The sequence below is a fragment of the Lathyrus oleraceus genome, chromosome 6, assembly GCF_024323335.1.
Source record: "Lathyrus oleraceus cultivar Zhongwan6 chromosome 6, CAAS_Psat_ZW6_1.0, whole genome shotgun sequence".
Taxonomy (NCBI): domain Eukaryota; kingdom Viridiplantae; phylum Streptophyta; class Magnoliopsida; order Fabales; family Fabaceae; genus Lathyrus; species Lathyrus oleraceus.
Window position 1 is genome coordinate 16,135,102 of NC_066584.1, and position 25,877 is coordinate 16,160,978.

Here is a 25,877-nt window from a genome sequence, read left to right on the forward strand (position 1 = left end):
TATCGGTTTCGAGCCCAAAACTTAAATCCGACGCAAACTAGAGTTTTATTTTTATGTGTCCAATTTCGACATATAAAATTTTGATTTTCGTTGGATTCTATTAAATCGGTTTAATGGATAAATCGGGTCGGATTGATATTTATTAGAATAAACCTATAAAAATGACTATTTTTATAAAATTCACACATTTACTTTTTTTTTTTAATTTAGAATAGTCTAAAGAACTATTTTTTATTATTAAAAAAATTATTATTACGTGATAATATTTCATCTATCATTCGACATCAATTTGATCATTATCATACTTTAAATCATAAATTAAACAATACTCAAAATTTTATAATGGATGTCTTGTATTTTTGAGTGACAGCCATATAGTAATAAAAATAAATATTAATTAATTTCCGATCGATTTCAGTTTTCGTCGAGTCAAAATAATTATTCGAGTTCGACCGAAACAATTATATACTATTCAAATTAAATAACTCTATTAATCTGACATCCGATCCGACCTAATTCATTTGCCCAAAAAAAATAATTGATCGATCGGTTTCAATCGGACCGTTCAAATTTGTCCGTCCTAAAGTGTATCATGAGTTGTGATAAGTGTTCCACTAAAATTAACTTCATACGTACAATTTTATGACATCCTTAAATTTTTTGCTTCCTCGACCCCCCAATACTTCTAGTTATGAGAATGATGTGTTAAAACTTTTGGAAAATAGATGAAAGTAAAACTATATTGTATTGATTAAATTGGAATTGAATAAAAATTAAAAACTTGGTAGGGGTCTCCCTTAGCTCAGCCCCGAAAACTCTCCCTTAGCTCAGCCCCCTGGCTATGGTACTTGTACTTGGAACCTAATTGATGACATGATATTAATATGTTTTTTCTACACTTTTTTTTCAAAATAAACCTTACAACAAATGTAACATAAATAACCTTTCAAGAAAATGTGCTAGCTTTGATATTTTGATTCATGACACCTCTTGAAGTGTTGTCAAGTGTGGATGAACTATACAAAGAAAAGTGACAATAATGATAGATTATGGTAGAGATATAAAGGTCTAAGATTAGGGTTAGATAATTAGGGAGATAATACAAAATTAGTGGATGTATCTATCTTTAAACTTGCTTTGTCTTTTGTCTAGGTGCCACTTTTAACTAAACAAGTTCACTCCTCATTTTTAAAATTTTTCGTAATAAATAACTAAACCCATATCACACGTAATTGAAATTAAAGCAATGATAGGAACACTTTTTTTACATTTAGTATTCTAACTCTAACATATTAATATTATTGTTGAAAACATAAAAGGTCACATGGGATGTTAATACACAAAAATAGAATTAAACCTTCACTAGTTAATAAAGATGTCATGCAAAATTTTAAGGTAGAGCCGGTTCTCTTCATGGGCAAAGAGACCTATAGCATAGGATATCAAATAATTATTGGCTCTAATTTTATATTAAATTTTATAGAAATATAATGAAATATATATATATATATATATATATATATATATATATATATATATATATATATAATCCAATCGCAAATCTGAAACTTTATGAGTAGAAGGTTGTTGAGTTAAGAGCCACATATCGGACAATATATGGTTTGAACATGTCTTTATAAATGGAATAATCTTCACACTACAAGTCAGTTTTGTATGATTGAGTTAGGTCCAACCACATTTCTTAACATGGAATCAAGAGTCTCGTTTAAGATCTGATAGGCCACCTACTATTAGGTTTCCGCTATCGAGTCATCCACCATTTATTTTCACGCTTCAAATGTCCAATTCTGAACGTGAATGGTGTGTTAAGAGTCTCACATCGGAGAATATATGATTTGAACATGTCTTTATAAATAGAGGCAATCTTCACCCTACAAATCGGTTTTGTATAATTGAATTAGACTCAACCACATTTTCTAATAGAGTTCATCTGCAATATATAATATAATACGTATTATTTATACTTTTATTTTATTTTTTGAAAGACCACATTTTATTATTTATCTTAGACCTACATATATGTATATGTTGGCTCGGGTCAATCATAAAGACGTAAAAAGTTTTGTTTAATTTTATTTTTATTAGGTAATTTATTGATTGAAACTCACTTTTTAAAGGTGAATAAATAGAATATCACGGATTCAAATTTGTGCATCTATATTTATATTTTTTTTTTACAACTACTAACGAACTACCGAACTGATTTAATGGAATAAATTTTATTTAATTTTGATTGCATGATTATTGAAGTAAAAATCTTAGACGAAACAATGAAATATTTGAAAGTAGATAGGAAAGATAGAGAGGTATGTGTTGGGTCCATATTATTTATTGAAGAAGAGAGTTAAAATAAAATTCAACAACCAAACTGTACAATTGTACAATTAGCTGACAACCAAATCTAAACTAACTCACAAGTCGCACATGAACAAATTATTTTTCAAATAAATATACCTAATTTGGTGTTTCATCTTATATGGTTACATCAATTTAGTTCCTATCTTGTTGCCATTATAAAATAATGTTTAAATTTTGGCTATGCATCATACAAATATCTATTTCAATTTAACCATCTACTACACTTATTTGGTAAACTACCACAATCATAAACAATAGAAAAAAGTTACTTTGTCTTCATAAAACAAGTTACTTTGAGATGTTGATTTTTTATTTTAGGATGGGAGTTTTTATCAATCTTACAATTTTATATTTTTTTTCAAGTAATTTAATAGAGTTCTTATCACTGCATAACTATCAACTGAGTTGATTTAACAGAATTAAATTTTATGATTTTTTATCTATAAAAAAATAAAGTCATAAACTATAAAGACGAACTCAGATCTGGATGCGCGACCGTTTTAAATTTTTTTATATAGAACTTTGTTGTTTATTGTAGTCTTCCTCGATTTGAGAGATTAATCTCAGCAGTCGTGTGTGAAGGATCTTCTAAAAAAAAAACTATCAAAACATCCTTTATGGTGCTTTCAAATGTGTTGTCCTATAACTATCATCTTTTATTTTGAACTCCTAACCCTTCAACATAGTTTCCTCAATTCAAATGGCTTCACCCCAAAAAAGACTAGGAGAATTTCTAAATGAGCAACAAGAACCTTTCATGCTAGAGCTATATCTTCTAGAAAAAGGGTACTCAAAAAGTTGGAGCAGCTTTAACGAAGATTCACTCAAAAAGAGAAAGAAAAAAGTTTTATTACCATTTTCCAAAGTTCTAGCATCTATAGTTAACAAGCTAGCTTTTCATAGCCAAGGGAATACTCTAGAAACTTTTAGGGACAATGGTCAAAGAAAAAAGCATGCAAGTTGCAATGTTCAAATTTCATCAGCTAGTACCAACTCTACTATGTTGAATTCATGCTCAAATGTTGATGAAGAAGGAGCTTCCATATCATCACATAAAGATCAGCATTTGTGTAAGCAGTTTTCTAATTTCAGTCTATAATTAACTTTTTATTAACATAGATCCATCATGGTTTTATGATTGAACATGGAATCATTAGTGTTTTGTTATGAAACAGTGAATGAGGATGTTGAGAAAATGCCTAAGAAAATCACAGAGGAGTCACTATTATCAACTGCTATATTGAATATACTTGGTGTCTCAATGAAGAAAGAAGATTGCACTAACCAGTTGCATGAGTATATTCCTAAGCCTCATGTTTCCCAAGTATTAAAATCCAAAAGGGTATCACATAAGATAAAGAAGCTTCTATTTGATTGCGTTGAAGATATTACAATAACAGTTCCAACAAAAGAAGCTTCTATAAGAAAGCAAGTTTGCAGAGAATCCATGGGGCCTATAGAGATTAAGAAGGTCAGTTGTCAAGGAACAAGAGAATGGAGACAATTTAGTGAAGATGGTTTAATGGCATTATTGAATGTTGATTACTTGGATTCAATAGTGGAATGGAGCAGGTTTGAAGAACAAGTTAAGGACATTAGCTTTGAGATTAGTGATGCAATTTTGGATATTATCAACACTGAAATTGTATTAGAAATGATTGGAAGTTTAGCACCTTAATTTCAAATTTTATGATTGAGTTCTGTAATTTTAATTTTTTTATCTGTATTCATGTAAATACTTATGCACATAATTGAGTTGGTTGAGTCTATGAAACTCATCTGGAAAATCTGTGCCTGATAGTTAATCAGCAATGAATGGGTTTCAAAAAGAGGTACAGGACAAGCATAATGTGAAGAGTGTTCTGACAAGGAAGAATCAGTTACGACACATCAACATAACATAGAGTTGTTTGTTTTATAGTTGTACAAGAATTGGAGGGATGTTTGGGCCACCACCCACCTGGAGAAATGAGAGGAAGCAGAAAGTCAAAGAATTTGCAGAGGTTATCAAGCACAGTTCCATTATGATATGAATGATCCTTTACAGGAAATCAGAAACATGTTGAATCAAGATTGGGAGATGCATTTAACTATAACAATCGGATTGCCCCCTGAGAGGTTTATCATGTGATTAATGTTGATCTTATTGGAGAATCAATTGCTCCATGTTCTTTTAATCTAGTTTGTCTTTTGACCTTTCAAATCCTCCCATGTATTGAAAAAAATTATATTCTAAAAATTTAGTTGTAAAATCAAATTTATTGACAATTTAGTATTGTGCACATTATTATTAGAAATTCAACATTTTATATAAAAAAAATTGTTATATTGAAAGAAATTCTGACGTCTCTATCAAAATTAATTAATTTATATAAATCAAGGTTAATTAATTTTTATATAATTCAAGGTTGAATTAATAATTTTGTTTAACTATTTTTTTTACTACTTAGTAAAAATTAATATTTCTCTTACTAAATAGTAAAAAAAATCAATTTATTCCACTTATTTTAATCTATTTGTTCTCCTTTTCTTAATACTTTTTAAACCTAATATATATATATATATATATAGAGAGTGAGAGAGACCTTGTACTAACTATTTTTTTTATTATAAAATATTACTATTTTTTATTGAGATCCTATACTTTTTCTTAACAATCTTTTTCTTTTCTTAATATTTTTTAAAAAAATTAAAGATAGTACATACCATCATAAATTAACTTTCTATCATCATCCATAATTCTGCAATATCATATATGTGTAACTTGACATAATACATGTTTGTGATTTTATGATTGATTGAGAGTGTAAAATATTTGTATTGAGAGACCCTTTACTTTTTCTTAACAATATATCTATATTATATTTTAACTATTTTATTTTATTAAACAAAAGTTATATAAAAAATTTAACAAAATAAATAAGAAACACAGGATTAAAAAACATTATACCAATATATTATAAATCATTTCTTTTACTACAACAATTATCAATACTAAATAAATAAAATTCACAGGTCTGGTGAGCAATTATAGAAGTTAAGAGTCTGATGAAAATGTGACGAACATAGCCCGTGTTTATGATTTTGGAGTACAATGATTTTTACCAAGGTTGAGCCCTACATAATACTCTTTCGGTGTCTCAACACATCACTAAGTTACTCCTCCTTGGACAAATGAACAAACATAAAAGTTTTTCTGTTAAAATGGCAACAGTTCACCGATTCAGCATTTGTCAGAACATAATCTACAAATATTGTGTAAAAAGTGTACATAATATGAAGATATGTAGTCCTCGGTCCTCTTGCTACATAAATAGTGTACATAAAATTGATAAATCTACAACAGAAACCAAAACATTTCATTTTTACATAATTCTAAATTGACAGGTGTTTCCTGAGATGAAAAGTAACAAGGTTGTTGGACAATGAAAATCAATATTCTCTAAAACATGCAGATGAAGTTATATATCTCATCATTGCAAAAAGATTAGATTCATCACTACAAAAACGTTAGGGACGCAATGCTAAACCTCTCCATCATCGCCGAGCTCCCCATCTTCAAGTTCCTCATTCCATCCAGTTCTTCTGGAACCATCCCCGTGCTCCCTCTTGTGTTTTTTATGCCGAGTTTCATTGTCTGACTCAGGAGAGTTTGCATGCTGCAAGAACATAGTCATTTCAGATACATATTATAAATTGTAAGACTTAGAATCGGGATTTTGCAAGATGCGGTAATATTCATACCTTCCTAGATTTCTTTCGATCACTTCCATGTCTTCGTGATTTTCTAGATTCTTCCTTCTCGTCTTTTTCAGAATCCACATCTTCTAAACTACTCTGATGTCTTCTCCGATGTTTTCTTTCCTTATCCTTGTCCTTTTCTTTTTTCTTCTCCTCTCTATAACCATGGCTGTCACTTATGTCTGGATTATCACTATCTGTGTCATCTTTCTTATGCCGTTCCTTAGATTTCTCTTTCTCACGATCTCTTTCCTTCTCTTTTTTCTCCTTCTCTTTACGTTTCTCTTTCTCTTCTCTTTCTTTCTCCTTCTTGGCCTGCAAAACATTATTCCCCAAATAAGATAAACCGAATGCAGAAAAATATTGCTAGGTCATCATGCACGCTACACAACCGGATAGAGCCGTCAAATCAAGGTAAAGAAATTGTATATTATCAATGGAAAAGATGAGCACAAGAGCTCAACATTTGTGGATATGGAAAATGAAATGATAATTCAGAGTTCAAAAACTCCTATTCTAGAGAAAAGATCCTAACCAAAGATAACTCTGCTGACAAACTTTCTAACAATATTTCTGAACGCCTCTCAATTTCCCCTCACTCTTTTATTTCACTTCTTCTACAACCTTTTGAATATGCCTATGTGTCTACGTATCCTATCACAACCTCTACTGGATTCTTATTGTCCAAAGAAGAGAAATCAGATAAAAAAAATACAGCCATTTACAATAACAACTAATCCATCCCACTGTCTGAACCAGATAGTTATATTGCAATAAAACTTAAAAATTGCAAATTCAAGCATATCAAACATATATAGATGTTACGAAGTCAAAAGCCAAAACAAACAGATTTATGCACCTTTTCCTCTTCACGCTTGCGTTCCTTCTCTTTAACTTTTTCCTTTAAGTACGCAATGTATTCCTCAAAAATTTCTCTACTGTAGCTTTCATCCCCAACTGACCTATAAAAGGAAATGCAGGGTAAAAAACATCAAGCAGAAATTCTTCCATCATGGAGACATAACGTCCTACAACTGTTCCATTTTTAAAAAAAAATTGTAATAATTATACTTGTACTCTTGTGTCTCCTCAAAAAGGGGCTTGCAATCCTCCCATATTGAAGTAGTAGTTATATCCTACAAAAATAAGATATGATGTTGTATTATGCTTAGCAACAAACTATATAGCCAAATATTGTGAAAGATGAATCAGATCATTGGTCGAATCTTCATCTACCTTGAGCGAATATAACAGGTTAGTAAAGTCGTCAGCAAGGCGTTGGCGTTTCTTAGCTTCTTTCTCCTCCTTCTCCCTGGCTCTCTCTAATAACTCTTCATATAAAAGCTTTAAAAGAAAAGCAAAGTATCAACTTCTGATAATCCATGTTGCAAGGAAATAAGCAATATTAAATAAGCCAACTGGCTGACAATGACATTATAAGGACACACAGACAACAATTGATAGAACGAGAACATGACTATCATATTGAAGTTTCAAACTCAAAAAAAAATAACTATTGATTGTATGTTCTACAATAGATTTGGGTTTATATCAATAACATGTAAAAATGCATCAACAATTGTATGTAAAATAAACCAACAGAAGTCAAAAGTAAATGCACTTGTTCCTCACTTCTTCTTTCTTGATATATATCATTTGAGCTTAGTAAATTGCAGATTTCAATTATTTGTTGCTGAGAAAGTTAATTAGAGACATCAAGACAAATAGTAATAATTGCCCTGCACTGTTTTGCCTTGTACTCCCTATCAAAATTTGTCACTTTAGCAAATGACACACGAATTAAGAAAGATAGTTAATTTTGTAAAGGAATTAAAAGAATTACAAGAATTAAAAAATATTCATTAATGGGATGAGATAGAGAAATTACAGGACTTAAGAAAAAGAGTAATAAATAGTAAGAAGTATAATAGAAAAATAACATTAATACTTCATTGTATTATAAAATGACACATAAACAAGATAGTAATTTTTTGCCTAGAATGATTTATTTATTTTTTGGGACAGTTTATGTTTTCAAAGCAAAAAAAAATAATAATAATCGAAATGGACAGATTGCAACCAAAATTTATTACCTTCAAATTGATCTCTGATATCGTTTGGCAAGCAGCTTCTTCTAATACAGCAGACTTGAAGTCCTCATATACTGATGTGGTAACTACTGTGATCTACTCGAATAGGAAAGGAAGCTGGGTTAGCAGAGTTTGTCATTAAATATAAGCTAAAGATTAAAACGTAAGGAAGTTTTTTTTATGCCTACCTTGCCTGACTTAAGTGTATCTTTTATGAGTGTCTTGTCTTCATGATACTATCAACAAGTCATGTGAAAAATAGATATCAGCAGCCATTTTAATACTACCGCATTATATCATTATCTAGTAAAACATATCTAGCAAATCACTATATTACTCCTGATCAACAATACTAAATCAAGACACTAAAGGAAAAATACAACAGTAGTCTTGTTTTCTTGAACTTCTAAATAAGTTAAAATCAAGGCAACTAACAGTGACCATTAATTACAAACTGTCGGAATCGCTTTCATTCTGTTTGACCATTGAGCAACTCATCAGGACTCAGAAGAAATCAGGACATAATTGCATAGATGTCACTCCAAAGAAAGAGCATTTTTGGTTGTGGTGAAAGGTTGTTTCCAAACAGTAAACGAGTGACTTAATTGCATAGAGTGTAATAAACTAATAAGATCATCCTAGTTCTCCCTCTGTTTCAAAACGAGTGTCTTTTTAGCAAATAACATTTGTTTCAAAATGAATGACATTCTTACTTAGAAATGATTGTTATATGATTGTTATTTTTCCATTTGTGCCCTTTAATTACTACTGTGTACACTACTTCCAACATATTAACAAGATTAATTTAGTAAATGCGTAGTCTTTTGACAACTTTATTGTATTTTAATCTATGTACAAAAAAACTCATTTTGAAACGGAGGAAGTATAACAAACTCATTCACAACATTAAAGAAAAAACTTGAAACAGAATTTTGATAACCTTCTTTTCAAGATCTTCAAAGACATCCTCATATAAATCTCTCGGGGTAGAACCAGATGTATTTGATGCAACAGCTTGATATTGAGGCAACTCTTTCACCTACAAAATAGAGAGCATAAAAAATGTTTCCTTTCCAAGTTTTGCCAGCTTTCATTGGGACCAACTAAATGTTTTACTACCTTCAAGCAATAATCTCGCCATTGTGTTTTAGCAGTAAGAACTCCATCAGCAATATGTTCTTCCAGCAACTTGCGAAATGCATCACGGTTTTTCCTTTCACCCCGACGGAGTCGTTCCTATATCATACCCATTAGAACGAATACACAAACAAAATTTGACCTGTAAAACAACTGATAGTCCTACACTTATGCTCTACCTTCTGTATCCTTTTCTGTTCCTCTTCCTCCTTCTCCAAGTCACGAATATAATCCTGCCAAAGTTTATATCAGCGCATAGATTCCTCATACATGACTATTAGGTTTTAGTTAAAACTCAAGCGGGTCGAGCCCACAAAATCAACTTGTAAGTTGAGAATTGCCATATCTCTAGCCAATGTTGGACTTGAATATTTTCCAATAATGAACAACTAAAAGAACATATATACCTGGTAAACAAGCAAGCGGTCAATTTTTTCAAGTAGTAAGTGTCTATCATCATCCTCTAGCCGATCTTGGATTTTTCGCCAATGACTATTCACCTAAAACAAAATGGAAATAATAAAAAAAGGGTTCAAGAACAAGGCAACAATTACAACAGAAGTGCACCTTTTCAATTTTTTTCAAATGTACCTTCACAAAATCACAGGATTCCAGAAACTTCCTATATTCTGCTAAATTCCGCCGGTGTTCCTCTGCGGCATTTTCCTTTTCCTAAAGTTCACACAGAAAGGATAATAGTAAGAGTAGACAAGTTGACACATTATTAATTGCAAATTTTAGCTACTTAAATGTAATGAGCAATTTGAATTTAAATCAGCCAATGCTCATTATATGGTTTTAATCAAAACAGGGATTTTCCACCCCCAATATGCGGTGCCAGGCTTCCCTGTTATTCACTCTTTGGAATAAAGAGTAAACCGGATCAAGTAGTCACTGGTCAGTCATTAACTTTATAAGCAGCCATCATAGGAATTTTGGGTAATAGATGAATGCTCGGAATTAAACACTAACTAGGTAAGACGCTGAAATCCTAAAACATCAGTGGCAGACTCATCAGCCCTCCACAAATCAGTAAAAATAGTTTCAAACAGTAAGCTTAAACTCAAAAAACGTAGTATGACTTTTTTCCCTGCAGTCGACTCACACCCCAACTGACACCATAGATTGAATGGGAGGTTGACTTTGGATATTGAGCTATAGTACTTTAGACAACTTCTCAACAATTGAAAGAATAATGACAATCAAGCTACTCTAGGTGCCATCTGAACTCAAACAACAAGGAAATAGAAAATTTAAGCTGCATAACATCAGAGAAGCTGCCCTTTTTGCCATTATGATTTACTGCTTTTTTTATTTTGGCAATATTTGGACTTTGTTTTACCAGTAAGGCTTATGACTGGGCTATCTGATTAATCTAGCTATACGAATGATTCTTATATATTGTGACTTAAAATATAGTAGAGCAAGTTGCTTTCGTTTTTGTTGGACAGTTGGGATTTCTTGTTAATAAAATTAATAATAATAATAATAACAATAATAATAATAATAATAATAATAATAATAAACATAACCGTGGAGATAATGGTAAATAAGAGAAAGTAAATGCGGAAGTATTGTTTAAGAGACTAAAAGACATGATTTTATTTATGCAAATACTAAAAGGTTTGGCAAATCGAGTATTCCAAGTTCTAAGACTTAAAACTCGGATGACTACGGATATATATATATATATATATATATATATATATATATATATATATATACCCAAATTGAAAAATGTTTATGCAGTGCCTCCTTGGGTACCAACAACAGACCTAAATGACATGACATGCTGACAAAGGCTCATGTGTAAAAGTATAGTAACATTAGTATTACCTTTCTCTCAAGTTCCACCATGTAGCTTTCAAATAAATCTTCCCGGTCTCTAGGTCTTTCAACGGCATTGAATCGTTCATCATTTTCAAGCATACTTATAGCTTTGCTGATTTCAGAAAATGGTTAATTAGAAATGTTAAGACGGATCAGTTCAGTCTAAAGGGAACACAATAAACAAATCATTCATCAGACATGCAAAATTATACCTCCATCTAGTGGACGATTTTAGCTCCTTGCACTCCTGAAAAGAGAATGTTTGTAATGAGTAACTAGTAAAGGCACAAATTAATCATGTATTTTGTTCAACATACTTCTAACATCTTTGTGAATTCTTCACGGGCCTTTTTCTGCTTTATGCGCCTCTCTTCAGCCTCTAGCTTCTTCCTTTGGCCCAAATACTGAATGAATGATAAAATTGATCAATGTCAAAAACCCGGTCAAATAGTATGAGACTGAAATGTTTCACTTGATGCAAACTGAAGGGTATTATGTAAGGTCAGATATGCAAAGTCCCATAAGAGGCCTGACTCTCACCTCATTGAATGCTTGTTTTCGCTCACCAAGTGTTTTCAGGGCATTATATCTTTTATCACTGATGATTTCTCTCATTGCCTGAATTACAATTCAAAATAATAATTATCATTTGAAACACAAAAGAATGAGTGGAAAAACTGAAGGTGTGTCATCTACCTGTTCCCACGTCCAATCAGAATGAACATTCGCAGATTCCAGAAGCGCTTTAAATGCATTTTTTGCTTCCTGAAAGAGTAATGTAAAGTGGTGATAAAGATGATAGAGAAGAATGATAACATACAGACCTACCAAGCTACGAAGCACGGACACCTCTAGGAGTAGGTGTGTCGCGGTGTCCAGACACTTGTATGACACTCGTACAACACGTGTCAGCAAAGTCAAACAAGTGTCAGAAAAGTCAGACAAGTGTCCTCCATAAATATAGTTATTTTCTTTGATTCGACACTCTTTAAATCGATGTCCGACACTCATATGACACTCATACAACACGTGCCTAACAATTCATACAATTGTTTTATAAAAATAAAAATAAAAAATTCTTTATTTCAACACACATTTTTTGAACAAATTTCCCATGGATCAAAAAGGTTAAACATATACTAAAGGAATGTTACCAATGAACAATTAAAGACGTTAATTTTGATTAATATATTTTTAACTCTTTAAATAATAGATGGAAAAATAAACTCATATATAGCTGTGTTGGTGTCCTATATTTTTACATTATCGGTGTCGGAGTATCCATGTCCGTGTTGTGTCCCGGTGTCCGTGTCGGAATCCGTGCTTCATAGACCAAGTTTTTTAATAGTGGAGATTATCCATGACATAAAGAATCCTTACCAGCTTATTTGCATATACAAAAGTTTCACCATCGTTGGTTTTCTCCTCTGAAGGAGTCGCATTAGTTTGTCCAACTACAGAAAATCCTCTTTTGGCTTCCTACAAGAGTTGCAAGGTAATTTGAATTATAAACAACAACCAATTAAGGCCTTATCCACAGCTACATGGTTCAAATATGCCTATAATATCGTTCAATAAAATTGACTAATTCGTAAATAAATTAAAAAGATTCTGGATTGGATAAAAAATTTAAGATTCTCCTAGTGTTATATGATCGAAAGAAGTTGCAAAAGTGGAGAATTATGGATTAAAATACTACCGATAGAATTTTATTCTAGTATTCATTTTTTTTATTCATCAATAGCTTCGCTTTTACAGGCTTGTGTGAATTTGTATGCTAGGATTAATATATACTGCAGGTATCTATCTCCAAACAGGCCATACTTTTAGAGTGATTACAATTTCAATAATCCTAAATAATAGAAAGAAAATACCTCCACATCTTGAAGAGGAGCTCCATTGACAGAAGAAGTAGAATCATGAGTTGCCTGATTTTCAGCACTATACAACAAAATTTTCAATATATAAGTTAGCGTTGAAAAACAACCAGACATAAGAGAGAAATGAAGTTATAAGAAAACATTGAACTCGCGGAACATAAATCTATACATGGATGGAATTTTTGAATCAAGTGAGTTGGCTGCTATTCCTGAGCTTCCTGTGACTGTTGTGGGTGCAGTACTCACAGTTACAACAGTGCTTGGTTCAACTCCTGTGGTGTTTGAAGTAACTACCGAATTGGAAACAGGGGTACCCGACAAACCAGAAACCAACCGTTGATGATCAGTGGCTATAATTGGTGTAATAGAAGATGGGCTTGAAGCAAGACCATTAGATGTCAAAGTGTTGGCATTAGCTGCATTAGCTGGTGTTGGTGTTGCAGCAGAGGAGGCAGCAGCATTGGATGTATCACTTGCATTTGACACCATTCCCTGGCTAATAGTTTTCTGTGCTTGCTCACGAGCCAGCTGAATGGAAATTTTACAAATAGGTAAGAAATTGCCGGGCAAATAATGGAAAACAATTACAAACATCATCATTAACCATAAACCTTGAGTTCTTCTGGTATTGTCCATGTTGATTGCTGAGTAATCTTATTGAAGTAATACCTGCAGCAAGTCACAGCCAAAACATAAAACCGTTAATTTAACTATTACAAACTAATGACATGGGAAGTATTAGAGTGAGATATGAGAGAGAAGAGATAGAAAGCTAAAAGAGAAAAGAGAGAAACTAATTCAGTTTGTTTTTATGTATATTATTGGAATGGAGCATGATGCTCTATTTATACAAGAGGAGTTGAACATTCAAGAGTTGAATCATTCAAGCTCTACATTTAAGGATGACCTTAATTATTCTATAGTGCTGAACTTTTCTTATTCTATTAAATTAAGGCTGGTCTTAATTATTCTATAGTGCTGATTTTTCATATCCTAAGATATAACTCTAATACTCCCCCACAAGCTCAAGGTGGCTGCAAAGGCTGACTTGAGGCAGACAGGTTGAGCTTGCTGCTGAGCTCCATAAATCTTGAACTTGAGAGAGGCTTGGTGAGGATGTCAGCCGTCTGGTCAACACCAGGAATGTGGCAGACAGTGAGAGACTTATTAAGGACCTTTTCTCTTACAAAAAAGAGATCAATTTCCATATGCTTTGTTCTCGCATGAAGAACAGGGTTATGAGCCATAGCAACTGTGCTCTGGTTGTCACAATAGATGGCTGGAGTTGTCAAGGGAATTTTTAGTTCAGCTAGCAAAGTTTGAACCCATAAAACTTCAGCTGTGGTGTGCGCCAAGCTGCGATATTCTGCCTCGGCACTAGAACGAGCAACAACAGTTTGCTTTTTAGACCACCAAGAGATCAAATTAGAGCCTAAGTACACAGCTGACCCAGAGGTGGATCTTCTATCATCTGGGTCAGCAGCCCAGTCAGCATCACAGTAGGCCTGCAGAGAGAACGGAACAGTGGAGGCAGGAGTGAACAATAAACCCGAGGTGATAGTGCCTTTTAGGTAGCGTAGAATACGCTTGACAGCTAGCCAATGGGACTCCAAGGGGTGTGCCATGAACTGACATACTTTGTTAACAGCATAGCAGATTTCTGGGCGTGTAATTGTTGCATACTGCAGGGCCCCTACAATGGACCTGTAGTGAGAGGCATCAGACAAGGCAGTAGACCCTGTTTTGATGAGTTTGGTGGTGGATGCCATAGGAGTAGCAACTGGATTGGAATTCTCCATATCAGTTTTGATTAGCAAGTCCCTTAGGTACTTAGATTGAGTGAGAAGGAGATTACCATTGGACAGTTTCTTCACCTCAAGGCCCAGAAAATAATCCAAGTCACCAAGTTGTTTGAGAGAAAACACATGATTTAGTTGTTGAGTAATTTGCTTGATGAGAGGAGGAGAGTTTCCTGTGATGATTATATCATCAACATAAACTAGCATATAAATGACAGCACTGTGATGCTTGTAGATGAACAATGAAGTATCACACTTGCTGTTCAGAAATCCAAAGGATAAAAGAGTGGTTTTCAGTCTTTCAAACCATTGCCTTGGGGCCTGTTTGAGGCCATACAAGGCCTTGTGCAAGTGACAAACCAGAGATGAATTAGGGGCAGTAAATCCAGGGGGTTGCATCATATAGACCTCCTCTTCAAGAATGCCATTCAAAAAGGCATTGTTTATATCCAATTGCTGTAGAGGCCAATTATAAGTAAGAGCAAGAGTCAAAATAATTCTAATTGTGACCGGTTTAATAACAGGGGAGAAAGTTTCATTAAAGTCAAATCCATGGACTTGATGGAACCCCTTAGCAACAAGCCTAGCTTTGTACTTATTTACTGTCCCATCAGCATTTTCCTTTACACGAAAAACCCACTTGCAGCCTATTGCTTTCCTGTTAGCAGGCAGTGGTACCAAAGACCAAGTGTTGTTCCTTATCAAGGCACCATACTCATCTTGCATAGCAGCAAACCACTTAGGATCTTGGAGAGCAGTTTTAACACTCTTAGGCTCAGAATTGACAAGAAAAATGGAAGGATTTAGACGAGGTAAGGGTACACCAGATTTAGTTCTAGTAGTCATAGGATGAGTATTGGTGGGGAGAGGTTGAAGGTTAGGATCCCTAGGAGTAGAAATAGAGGAGGAGGATGGTGAAGTGGTAGTAGTGGGCTGATTGTTGGCATTTGAAGAGGGTGAAGGAGTAGGATTAGTGCTGGCTGTTTGGGTTATAGGGTTGGCTGACACAGAGGCAGTAGGTGTGTGGCTGGAATTGAATTGAGAAGAAGAAGAGGAGTGTGAGGTAGTGGAAGCAGTAGGAACGGGAAAAACATTAGGGAGAGCTTGTGTGTTAAGGGTTACTTTAGATGAAGAAGAGGATGGAATGGTTGATGAGGGGAGAGAAACATTAGGAGAGAAAATATCATTGTAAGGAAATTTGGACTCATTGAAAAGAACATCTTTAGAGATGAATATTCTACCACTTGGGGAGAGACATTTGTAACCTTTGTGAGCTGTAGAGTACCCTAGAAAAAGGCATTCATGGGATCTAAAATCAAATTTCTGAGAGTTGTATGGGCGAAGGAGAGGAAAACAAGCACACCCAAAGACTTTGAGGAATTTATAATCAGGATTTTGATTGAAAAGGACAGCATATGGTATATGCTGATTGAGAGACATGGTTGGTAACCTATTTATTAGGTAGACAGCAGTTAAAAAGGCATGATCCCAAAATTTGAGAGGTAAAGAGGCATGACTCAAGAGAGTTAAACCAAGATCAACAATGTGTCTATGCTTCCTCTCCACTACACCATTTTGGTGATGAGTGTGAGGGCAAATTAGACGATGAATAATGCCAAGATCAGAAAGAAATTTTGTAAATGGGCGAAATTCACCACCCCAATCAGTTTGGACAGATTTAATAGGAAATCCAAATTGTAATTCAGCCATGACTTTGAATTGTTTAAAGATAGTTAAGGCTTCAGATTTATTTTTGAGCAAATAGATCCAAGTAAATCTAGTGTATGCATCAACAAAGGTGATGTAGTAGGTAAAGTTTTGAGAGGATTTGACTGGGGCAGGACCCCATAGGTCACTGAAAATTAATTCAAGAGGAGAGTGATATTGAGTTTGTGATTGAGGGGAGTGCAGCCTATGTGCCTTTCCCATACAGCAGGCAGAACAAAAGACCGATTCAGCTTTATTAGAATAAGGAATATTACATTGAGCTAAAACAAGTCTCATAGTATTAGGATTTGGATGACCAAGGCGTAAATGCCAAGTATGTTGAGAATTATATGAGTTATTAGCTGATACATTTTGATTAGAAACTGAAACCTTATCACTAGTGCTGGAATCAGATCTTGAAACAGGAGCATTAGAGTCTAAGGTGAGACATGAGACTTGACTTGTTGAAGGAGACTTAAGAAGCTGAAGGTGGGAAAATTGGTACAGGCCATCACTTCCTACACGACCTTGGAGCAGAATTTCATTGGTAGCCTGAGATTTGACATAACACATATCAGCATGAAACTCAAAGAAAACTTTATTATCAAGACAGAATTTGCTGACACTTATCAGGTTCTTTGTAATAGAAGGAACAAGCAGTAAATTATGAAGAGCTAATGGAGTGTTGGGTTTAGAATGAGAGGGAAAATAAGAAGATCCTGAAGAGTGAATGTGCAAACCTTGACCATTACCAATGAAGATCTGATCAGGACCTTCAAAAGGTGTGGTCTGCTGTATGTTTTGAGAGGCATTGGTAACATGATAAGAAGCTCCTGAGTCTGGGAACCAGGCACTGCTTGGAACTGAAGCTGTGTTAGCAATCATAGCATTGGGAGTGATCTGTGATTGAGGAACAGGGAGAGGAGCAAGTCTTGGTTGATAGTTTGGGCGTGACCAAGTGTTAACCATGGGCTGAGCAAACTGAGGTCCACCAATTGGTTGATACGGATTGTAGAAATTTTGTAGGTTCATTGTTTGAAAATCAGCAGGTATGTTAGGTTGAAACTGTTGATTGAACCTGTGATAGCAGTTAGCAGCAAGGTGACCATATTTGAAGCAAACTTGACATTGAATGTTGCTGAACCTACCTCTCCCACGGCCGCGTCCACCACCACGGCCAGATGCACGACCTCCTCTTGAATAGGTTGGATTAAAGGTTGAATTCACAGCTTGTTCACTGTTCTTGTTATTGGAGTTATCAGTTTCAGGTTGAGAATTAGCTTGAGTGAGATTCACTGTGGCAGCCACCTCCATTTGAGAGTGTTTCTTATACTTGTTGAATCTCATCTCATGAGCAAGAAGAAGAGCTTCAACTTCTTCAAGTTCTACTGAATCAAACTTGCTTTCAATGACTGAAATAACAGAGGCAAAGTCTTGAGGAAGACCTTCAAGAATCACATCAATGTGCTGCTGATCTGGAACTGGATCTCCGACTGAAGCAAGCGCATCAACAAGAACTTTGATGCGAACCAGGTAATCACCAACAGATTTGTCTTCAAGTGTTGTAGATCTAAGTTCCGCTCGTAGTTGTCTTGCTTTCGCACGTGTAAGCTTTTGAAAATGCGCAAGAATACGTTCCCAGAGCTCGTAGGAATGAACGCATCCAAGAACACGTGAAAGAATCGAAGGTGAAAGCGTGGATTGAAGCCACGTCATAAGCCACTGATCTTGCGTAATCCAGGTGCGATACGCAGGATTCTCACGAGCAGCTTCACGATCTTCATCAGTTAGATATTGATTCGGTATGTCACGAAGGTAAAGGTAGTTTTGAAGATTATTCGCGTTAACGAAAGGATCTACTTGTTGGCGCCAAAGTAGGAAATTCTTCTCATCAAGTTTTTCTGTGATTTTGAGTTGGAATGACATAGATGTTGCGGTGGCCGGAGCTGTAGTTACCGGAGTCGCTGCCATGGATAGAACCGAAGCTCTATGATACCATATTAGAGTGAGATATGAGAGAGAAGAGATAGAAAGCTAAAAGAGAAAAGAGAGAAACTAATTCAGTTTGTTTTTATGTATATTATTGGAATGGAGCATGATGCTCTATTTATACAAGAGGAGTTGAACATTCAAGAGTTGAATCATTCAAGCTCTACATTTAAGGATGACCTTAATTATTCTATAGTGCTGAACTTTTCTTATTCTATTAAATTAAGGCTGGTCTTAATTATTCTATAGTGCTGATTTTTCATATCCTAAGATATAACTCTAATAGGAAGGGTACAAAAAAAAGATATGGTACATTTTGTAAATAATATTATATAATAACTAGACAAAACATACTTTCTTCCATCTGAAGCAGTGAACTCTTTCCAGACAGTTGATGCATCAGCCCTCTGTAACATCCAGTAGAATTAGTAGGTTTTGAAAATGCTAAAAGTAAACCACTCAAGAAAGATTATTATATTAGTAATAAGTAACAACAAGCTAATAAAAGAAAGAAGATAATGTACCTAAAGAGCTAACTATTGATATACAATAATATTGTCAAAAGTCAAAACTAATAAGAATGATACAACAAACAATAATTTATAAATCCCTGCGCATAAATAATTAAAAATATGTAAACACTGCATTTGTAAGAGGGGCAAAGCAAAAAAGAAACTAATAGATGGATAAATGAAAATAAAGGAACAAAATAAGCATAGAGAAATGCACAGCAGCACACCTTATATCTTACACCCACCCACCCTAATTAGATCACCCTACAAAATCACTAGAGGAAGGGTAATGGAAGGGTGCAGTCAGCCATCAATCAAGGCATTGCAGAACCAAAGTTATACACCAATCTCACATTTTAGGTTTAAATAAACAAAAAACATAAAAAGCAAACTGTTGCCTGACTTGAGAAAGTGCAACCCCAGCCTTCACAGTGACCATATAGAGCAGTTGTTAAAATTTCTCCTGAATTGCGATGATATCTACAAATCAGTGGAAGTACATACAATAAAAGGATATCCACATTGTAAACCTTTCATGATCATTGGAAAAATAGTAGAAATGGTCAAAATCCATACTAGATACCAGTTGGATTGAACACAATTTTCAAAGCATGTCCAACAGATAAAAAAAATGACATCCGATTACAGTGACAACATGAAATTTTAACCCACCTCAAGAGGTGACATCAACTCCAAAGGTTTTTCCCAACTAGATTGCCTTGTAGTCTTGTTGTAGTAGTATCTGGCTCAGTTCGGTAAAGAACAAAAAAATTATTACGCCTCAAAATAATGCAAAATTATGAGAGCAGTAGTTTGTCAAATCATCAACAAAAATTGAAATACCGTACAAGGTATTTTGTTTTTGCTAAGAAAACAAGATATAATTATATTAACCAATACCTTCTCCCATCACCAGCAGCATGCTCTGCCCAATCAGATGCAGAGTTCGGGTTAGTGGTATTAGCTGCCTAAAATTTGTCAGAACAAAAAAACAACAATTATTCAATCTCAAATATTTCAGAAAAGATAATATAAAACAGAATTGTATCATCACAATTGAATAAATTTAATTCATTGTATTGGAGAAAACTCGAGTCTCACATTGAAAATAGATAAGGCCTGAAAAAAAGTTTATAAAGAGTGGCAACCCTCGCTTTAATCCACATTGAATCCCATATAATGTGAAGTATTGCAAAAATGAAACTAATGAGCTATTAAGATTGAAATAGCTACTCTTAAGGAATTTGCATCAAACTACATCATTACCTTAACAACAAAGTCACCAATTCTTTTACACTTTCATTCTACCAAGATATATGCATGACAACTAAATAATCCTTCCACATACCCCTAAGGAAAGACAATAATAGCAAAATTAACTTTACATAACCTCTAATTGATGCTACCAAGTTTGTCAAAATTGCTTGTATACTTGTTTTCTAGTGGGGTCACTAAGAAAACTCGTTATATTGGTATTGATAATCATTCACTAGTTGGGAACCCACAACACTAATAAGATGAGTTGGGCGACCTGCGGCTGCATGTCACTGTCCCCTTCAAGGTGAATCAATTTTCTCAACCTCAATCCTCAGTCAATTTCTGTTCATCATCTCACAACAGTGGTTCAATCACAATTATACTAGAAGTTTCTCTGTCCTCACTGTGTTCAATCCCAGGTCAAGGAGTGATCGCATCTAAGTAGGATAATGATAAGATCACCATGAAACATCACAGAAAACATGGATCTATGTTTTTTCAAGCCAGAAACATGCAATGAAGCTGGGGTTCTGAAAAAACCCAGGAATCCTCGCCAAAGTGAACCCTAATTTTTCCTATCTTCCCATTCCCTTGTTCATGCAACATCTGTGGAAAAGACAGACCCTCTATTTGTGCTACGCAACCTATGAAACTCAAACTCTCACACTCACGCAATTATCCCTATCCACACAAACTGTAACTCTCTTTTCACCAAATTTAGTCCTCCACTGACTCTAACATATCCGACCAATCAATCTCGTTTCCGTCAAATACCCTCCGATCTCACACATTTAAAACTCTTCCTCCCAATTGACTCATAATGCTTCAGTCACAGACCTGCAGGAGCCCTCCCTCAAATTTTAGTTTGTGCAGTGTGAACTCAGTCTCTTTTTCGGTGTCTTTCTATTTTTTTTCCTAATTAATAATTAATCCTTTAATTTAATTAGTGAGTTTTCCTAACTAATAAATAACTTAGTTAATAAATAATCCGAAAACTCAAAGTAGTCTCTTTGTTTTTAATGTTTTAACTTTAATGACTTTAAACTATGAGCAGCTAATTTCTATCATTAGCTTAAGTTTTGACCACAGACTTGTGAGTTATAAGAAACCTTCCTTGAAATTTTTGTTTGTTAAATTAAATGCTACTTTAGAGATATGTATGTATATTTAAATATAATTTATAAGGGCAAGGTATTATGATTGTGATCTATTCACACAATTCATGAGTTTCCTGATAAGATCCTTGACAACCGTGGATACCACTATATATTTGGGAAGTCCAGAGACCCTAGGCGTTGAATATGGATCAAATTGGCAGATTTGCTTAACCTTCAAAAATCAAGCAAAGCAATAAACTGAGGGCTGATTAAAAAATTCCTAACAATTTTTGTGAAATTAACCTGAAAAGGCAAAACAAATTAACCATAATGATACAACAGAATCACCATCTTGGCCATTCTATTGGAATATATTCATTCCATGATCAAACAATTACAATTTAAAAATACTACAACAACAACAACTAAGCCTTATCCCACTAAGTGGGATCGGCTACATTGATCAACTTCCGCCATAATGTTCTATCAAGGACCATATTTCTATCCAAATCATTAATCTCAAGATCTTTCTTAATAATTTCTCTGATAGACTTTCTAGGTCTTCCCCTTCCTCTAATTGTCTGCCTTCTCTCCATCTGGTCTACCCTCACTACATAATTTACCGGTCTTCTCTCTACATGCTCAAACCACCTAAGTCTATTTTCCACCATCTTCTCCACTATAAGCGCTACCCCGACACTCTCTAATATTTTCATTTCTAATTCTATCATGTCAAGTCTTAACATACATTCACCACAACATCTTCATCTCTACTACACTTACTTTATTCTCGTGTTGATTTTTAACCGCTTAACATTATGTCCCGTACAAAATCGCATGTCTTACCGCAGTCCGCTAAAACATTCCCTTCAACTTGAATGGCACCTTTGCATCACATAAACCCTTTTCAATTTAAAAATAATGAGGGAAAAAGGAACTCTGGCATTTAAGACACATTACTTCATAGGAAACAAACTTGTATTTACAGTTTGTATAAACAAGAGCTCTTTCAATGTAAACTTCAAAAAGATGAATTAAAACAATATAAACATGCCTTAACCAAAAGTATGGGAACAACACTTACAGTATCACTTGATGCAGTACCAGATGATTGAACTCCAGCCTGCTGTACTGATGTAACCGCTGCAGCACTCTGAGGTACTGAGGACAGCCAAGGTTGACCAGCAGGAGATGCAAGCATTTGAGGTGGATGCTGGTATTGGGGCAAAGCATTAGCATTGTCTTGCTGCTGGCCATAAGATGGTGTGAACTGAAAAATTGTAAATGATGTGTCAAAGCAAAGGTATATATAGGTAAAACATAATTCAAAGACAAATCTAGTAATCGACAGCAGGAGAAAAAAGTTCAAAAAGTAAGGCAACCCGTACAGTATATGAAGATTGAGGAGGTGCTCCTGAAACAGCCAAACCAGGCATATGATTGTTTAGGTGGGGAACAGCTTGCTGTGCATGTTGTGGAACAGATGTCAACGGCCTGTTTGTTTGAATATATGGCATAGGTATACCCTGTGGTGAAGAAACAGGATGGCCGGGCTGAATTTGTCTTGGAGGCAACTGTTGCATTTGTTGAGAATACTGCAATTGCTGACCCTGAATAACAGGCATTCCGACATTAGACGAAGGAACAGCATGTCCAAATTGCTGTGATGTCATTGGAACAAATGGTTGCCCTTGCTGCGCATGAATGACTGGCCGAAACTGCAGATAGAAAGAGGTGAGTGATTGCAAAATATTCAAGTGAAAGAATAGTCAATACTCCCTCTATCTCTAACTATAACCCCCCATTAGAAAATAATTTGTCCCTAAATAATGCATTATTATTTTTTCCCAAACAAAACCCTAACTAATATTGCTAATTTATCTTTGAATAAGAAAAGTTAATATTGAATATATCTCTAAACAAAGGAGAATTTAGTATTACTCACATGCAAAATAAACGCATTAACTACACTAACAACTTTTCTTAATAAAGTAAAATTTGCAATGGAGGCTTATTATTAGGGGCAGAGGGAATTGCACATACAACAGCAACCGCCACCAAGCACTCTCCTACTAAGTAGAGTTAGCTACATGAGTCAGATGAGGCCGTAATTGCCTATGAAAAAGTAATAAAAAACATGAACGGGAAAAATGAAATAACTTGCGTAAATAAGGGAGAACCAAACTTTTCAGGACCCAACAATCAAGTCAAAAGAGGCCATATAGACTATGTTGTTGATCTCGGATACGTTGCGTAACACCGACTCTTAAAAATGCTATGGCGGTACAGTGGATAGTGGGATAGGCGGTATAGCAGAGACTAACAACCCGTGAACAAAGTAAACATAAATACTCAAAAATAGACTAGTACACAAAACTAAAGATCATCATACATAATACACAAAGTAAACATAAAGTATAGAGTGATAAAACTTAAGCAGAGGAGAAGAAGATTAAAACAAAACTGAAGTAAAAGTAGGAAGAACATAATGATTATTTGTGAACAAGAACATAAAATTACTATTCAAGGGGTTCAAATTGAAATTTATACCCATACAAAAAACAATTTAAAAAAATAAATTTGAGGAATTTATCCACAAAATTCTAATCGGGGGCGCAATAACGGCTGCGATAGCAGTTTGGGGCCTCAATTAGCTGCCGCACATCTTCTATTGTTGACAGCAGCTCGCGGACCACTACCACTGCTACGTTATTCCGCTAGCGTGTTATTGACAGCGTAGCTTATAGATTAGTCCAAATCCAAAGATAAATAAATAACATATACTAGAATATAGGGGGCATATGTAAGAATGGCTTGTTTATGTGAGAACAAAAAGAATAAATAATAGCCGTTAGACTTTAATTGTGTGGCTAAGATCAAAAGAAGATTATGGTATCCTAAGATAAAGGTCACAAGTTGAGTGATTGTAACACGGATCATAAGATCCTGCTGAAAATGTAAAATCTAAGAACACGAAATGTTGAAAATATGAAATTTCTATTTGATAGTGTTTATGAAACAGGAAAAAAATGGTTGGTCCATAATTTATAGAGATGACAAAGACTGTAGGATATATATCACATGGAAGCCCAAGGAAAGTCCAACTGCTCAGTTTCATAAAGAAAAAGGGGAGGGTTTGGCAGCAGAAAGGCTGAGGGCTAGAGCTAATAGAAACAGACAGATTGAAGGGCTTTCGGGAGTGAGGGAACACTGGCATGAGTGAAGATAAGACAAGTTCAGTGAGGGAACACTTGCACAGATTGAACTGGGTGAGAGAGCACCAAAAAAGAACAACGTGAAAAAAGATGGTATGATTGATGATGAAGCATGTTCGGAAGATAGAAGCCAGCACAAGGACTCCAAAAACAAGTGAGAAGTGGTAATGCATATGAATCATATACAAAAAAAAAAATTGTATGGTTGGCAACCAACAATTAATAGTAACTTATAATGAAAAGTATAAAATAAAAAATCAGATCACTGAGCGCATATCCTAATATTGTCATTCAAAATACACATGGCATAGTGGATTATATACCAGAAATGAATGTCTAACAACAGAAATGCCCCGCATCGTTAAATGAATGAGCAGAACATGTTATGGTGTCACCACACTTCTACCACATTCAGCAGATTAAGTAGAAACAGGACTGCATTGACTCGCATAAGATGAATAGAAGAATAAAAAATATATGTTGTGAGCAGAAAATAAGTAATCACCCGTCAATTTGGTCCCTTAACTATCTATCACTCTCTCCAAATTGATCCCTAAATTATAGAAACCTATGAACAATCGCCAAACTACTCTTCAAATCACCCATCTTGTTAATAACTAAACTATTCTCCAATCTGTTTATTAAGTCTCTCCCTCACTTTGAGAAGTTCGGATGGCGTCAACTGCCCTGCTAACACTCAAATCTATATCTTAGGGAACACTTTTGAGAAAAACTATTAGTTCATCAACTAAAATAACGGCGTATTCTGAATATAATCAAGATTTAGTGTTAACAAACACTACCACAGTTATTACAGAATCAAAAAGACGCAATATTGCATCAATTAAGTTATAACAATTGAAAACGAAATCGGTTACCTGAATGCCGGAGGGTTGTTGAGAATTATTGGCCATATAACAATCCCTGAAATGAACAACAAGATGCATCCATCAGTTAGCACACAATCTCGATGCGGACGCAATTCTCTTTTGCAGAGGCGGAGACGACAAGATGCAACAGAGAATTGTAGAAAAATTGAAAGAAAATAAAAATAAAGAGTTGGACGAGATTCACACTGTTTGAGGCGGACGACGACCAAGTCCGCGGCGTTTCCCGGCGAGGTTTTGAGTTGAAATGAAGCGAGTCGAATCCAAGCTTTGTTTCTGATGCAATCAGGGTTTTGATTTGATGAAGCTGATGAGTTTTTTTTTTTTAGGGTTTTGATTTTTAATTTATTTTTCAAA

General features: G+C 34.6%; 2 protein-coding genes across 3 annotated transcripts; one reads left to right on the forward strand and one right to left on the reverse strand.

The window, feature by feature from the left end:
- The first annotated feature begins 2,849 nt into the window (after positions 1–2,849).
- LOC127097401 (uncharacterized) lies at positions 2,850–4,647 on the forward strand. The gene is made up of 2 exons (XM_051035898.1): positions 2,850–3,449; positions 3,555–4,647. The coding sequence occupies exons 1-2, from the start codon at positions 3,080–3,082 to the stop codon at positions 4,055–4,057; spliced, it is 873 nt and encodes a 290-aa protein (XP_050891855.1). The 5' UTR covers positions 2,850–3,079; the 3' UTR covers positions 4,058–4,647.
- Positions 4,648–5,608: 961 nt separating this feature from the next.
- Positions 5,609–25,877, reverse strand: LOC127098164 (pre-mRNA-processing protein 40A). Of its 2 annotated transcripts, XM_051036672.1 has the most exons (28): positions 25,710–25,877; positions 25,512–25,557; positions 22,807–23,136; positions 22,503–22,688; positions 19,965–20,032; positions 19,737–19,806; positions 18,907–18,959; positions 13,669–13,726; positions 13,227–13,585; positions 13,052–13,118; positions 12,558–12,656; positions 11,874–11,942; positions 11,718–11,795; positions 11,495–11,581; positions 11,390–11,424; positions 11,184–11,289; positions 9,939–10,019; positions 9,755–9,847; positions 9,527–9,580; positions 9,330–9,446; positions 9,151–9,249; positions 8,399–8,446; positions 8,214–8,306; positions 7,357–7,464; positions 7,192–7,256; positions 6,980–7,082; positions 6,124–6,435; positions 5,609–6,038 (listed from the first exon to the last, which is right to left on the reverse strand). In XM_051036672.1, the coding sequence occupies exons 2-28, from the start codon at positions 25,545–25,547 to the stop codon at positions 5,904–5,906; spliced, it is 3,009 nt and encodes a 1,002-aa protein (XP_050892629.1). In that variant the 5' UTR covers positions 25,548–25,557; positions 25,710–25,877; the 3' UTR covers positions 5,609–5,903. The 2 variants fall into 2 exon arrangements, with proteins under 2 accessions (XP_050892629.1, XP_050892630.1); XM_051036673.1 differs by lacking the exons at positions 9,939–10,019; positions 11,184–11,289; positions 11,390–11,424; ... (2 more) ...; positions 11,874–11,942; positions 12,558–12,656.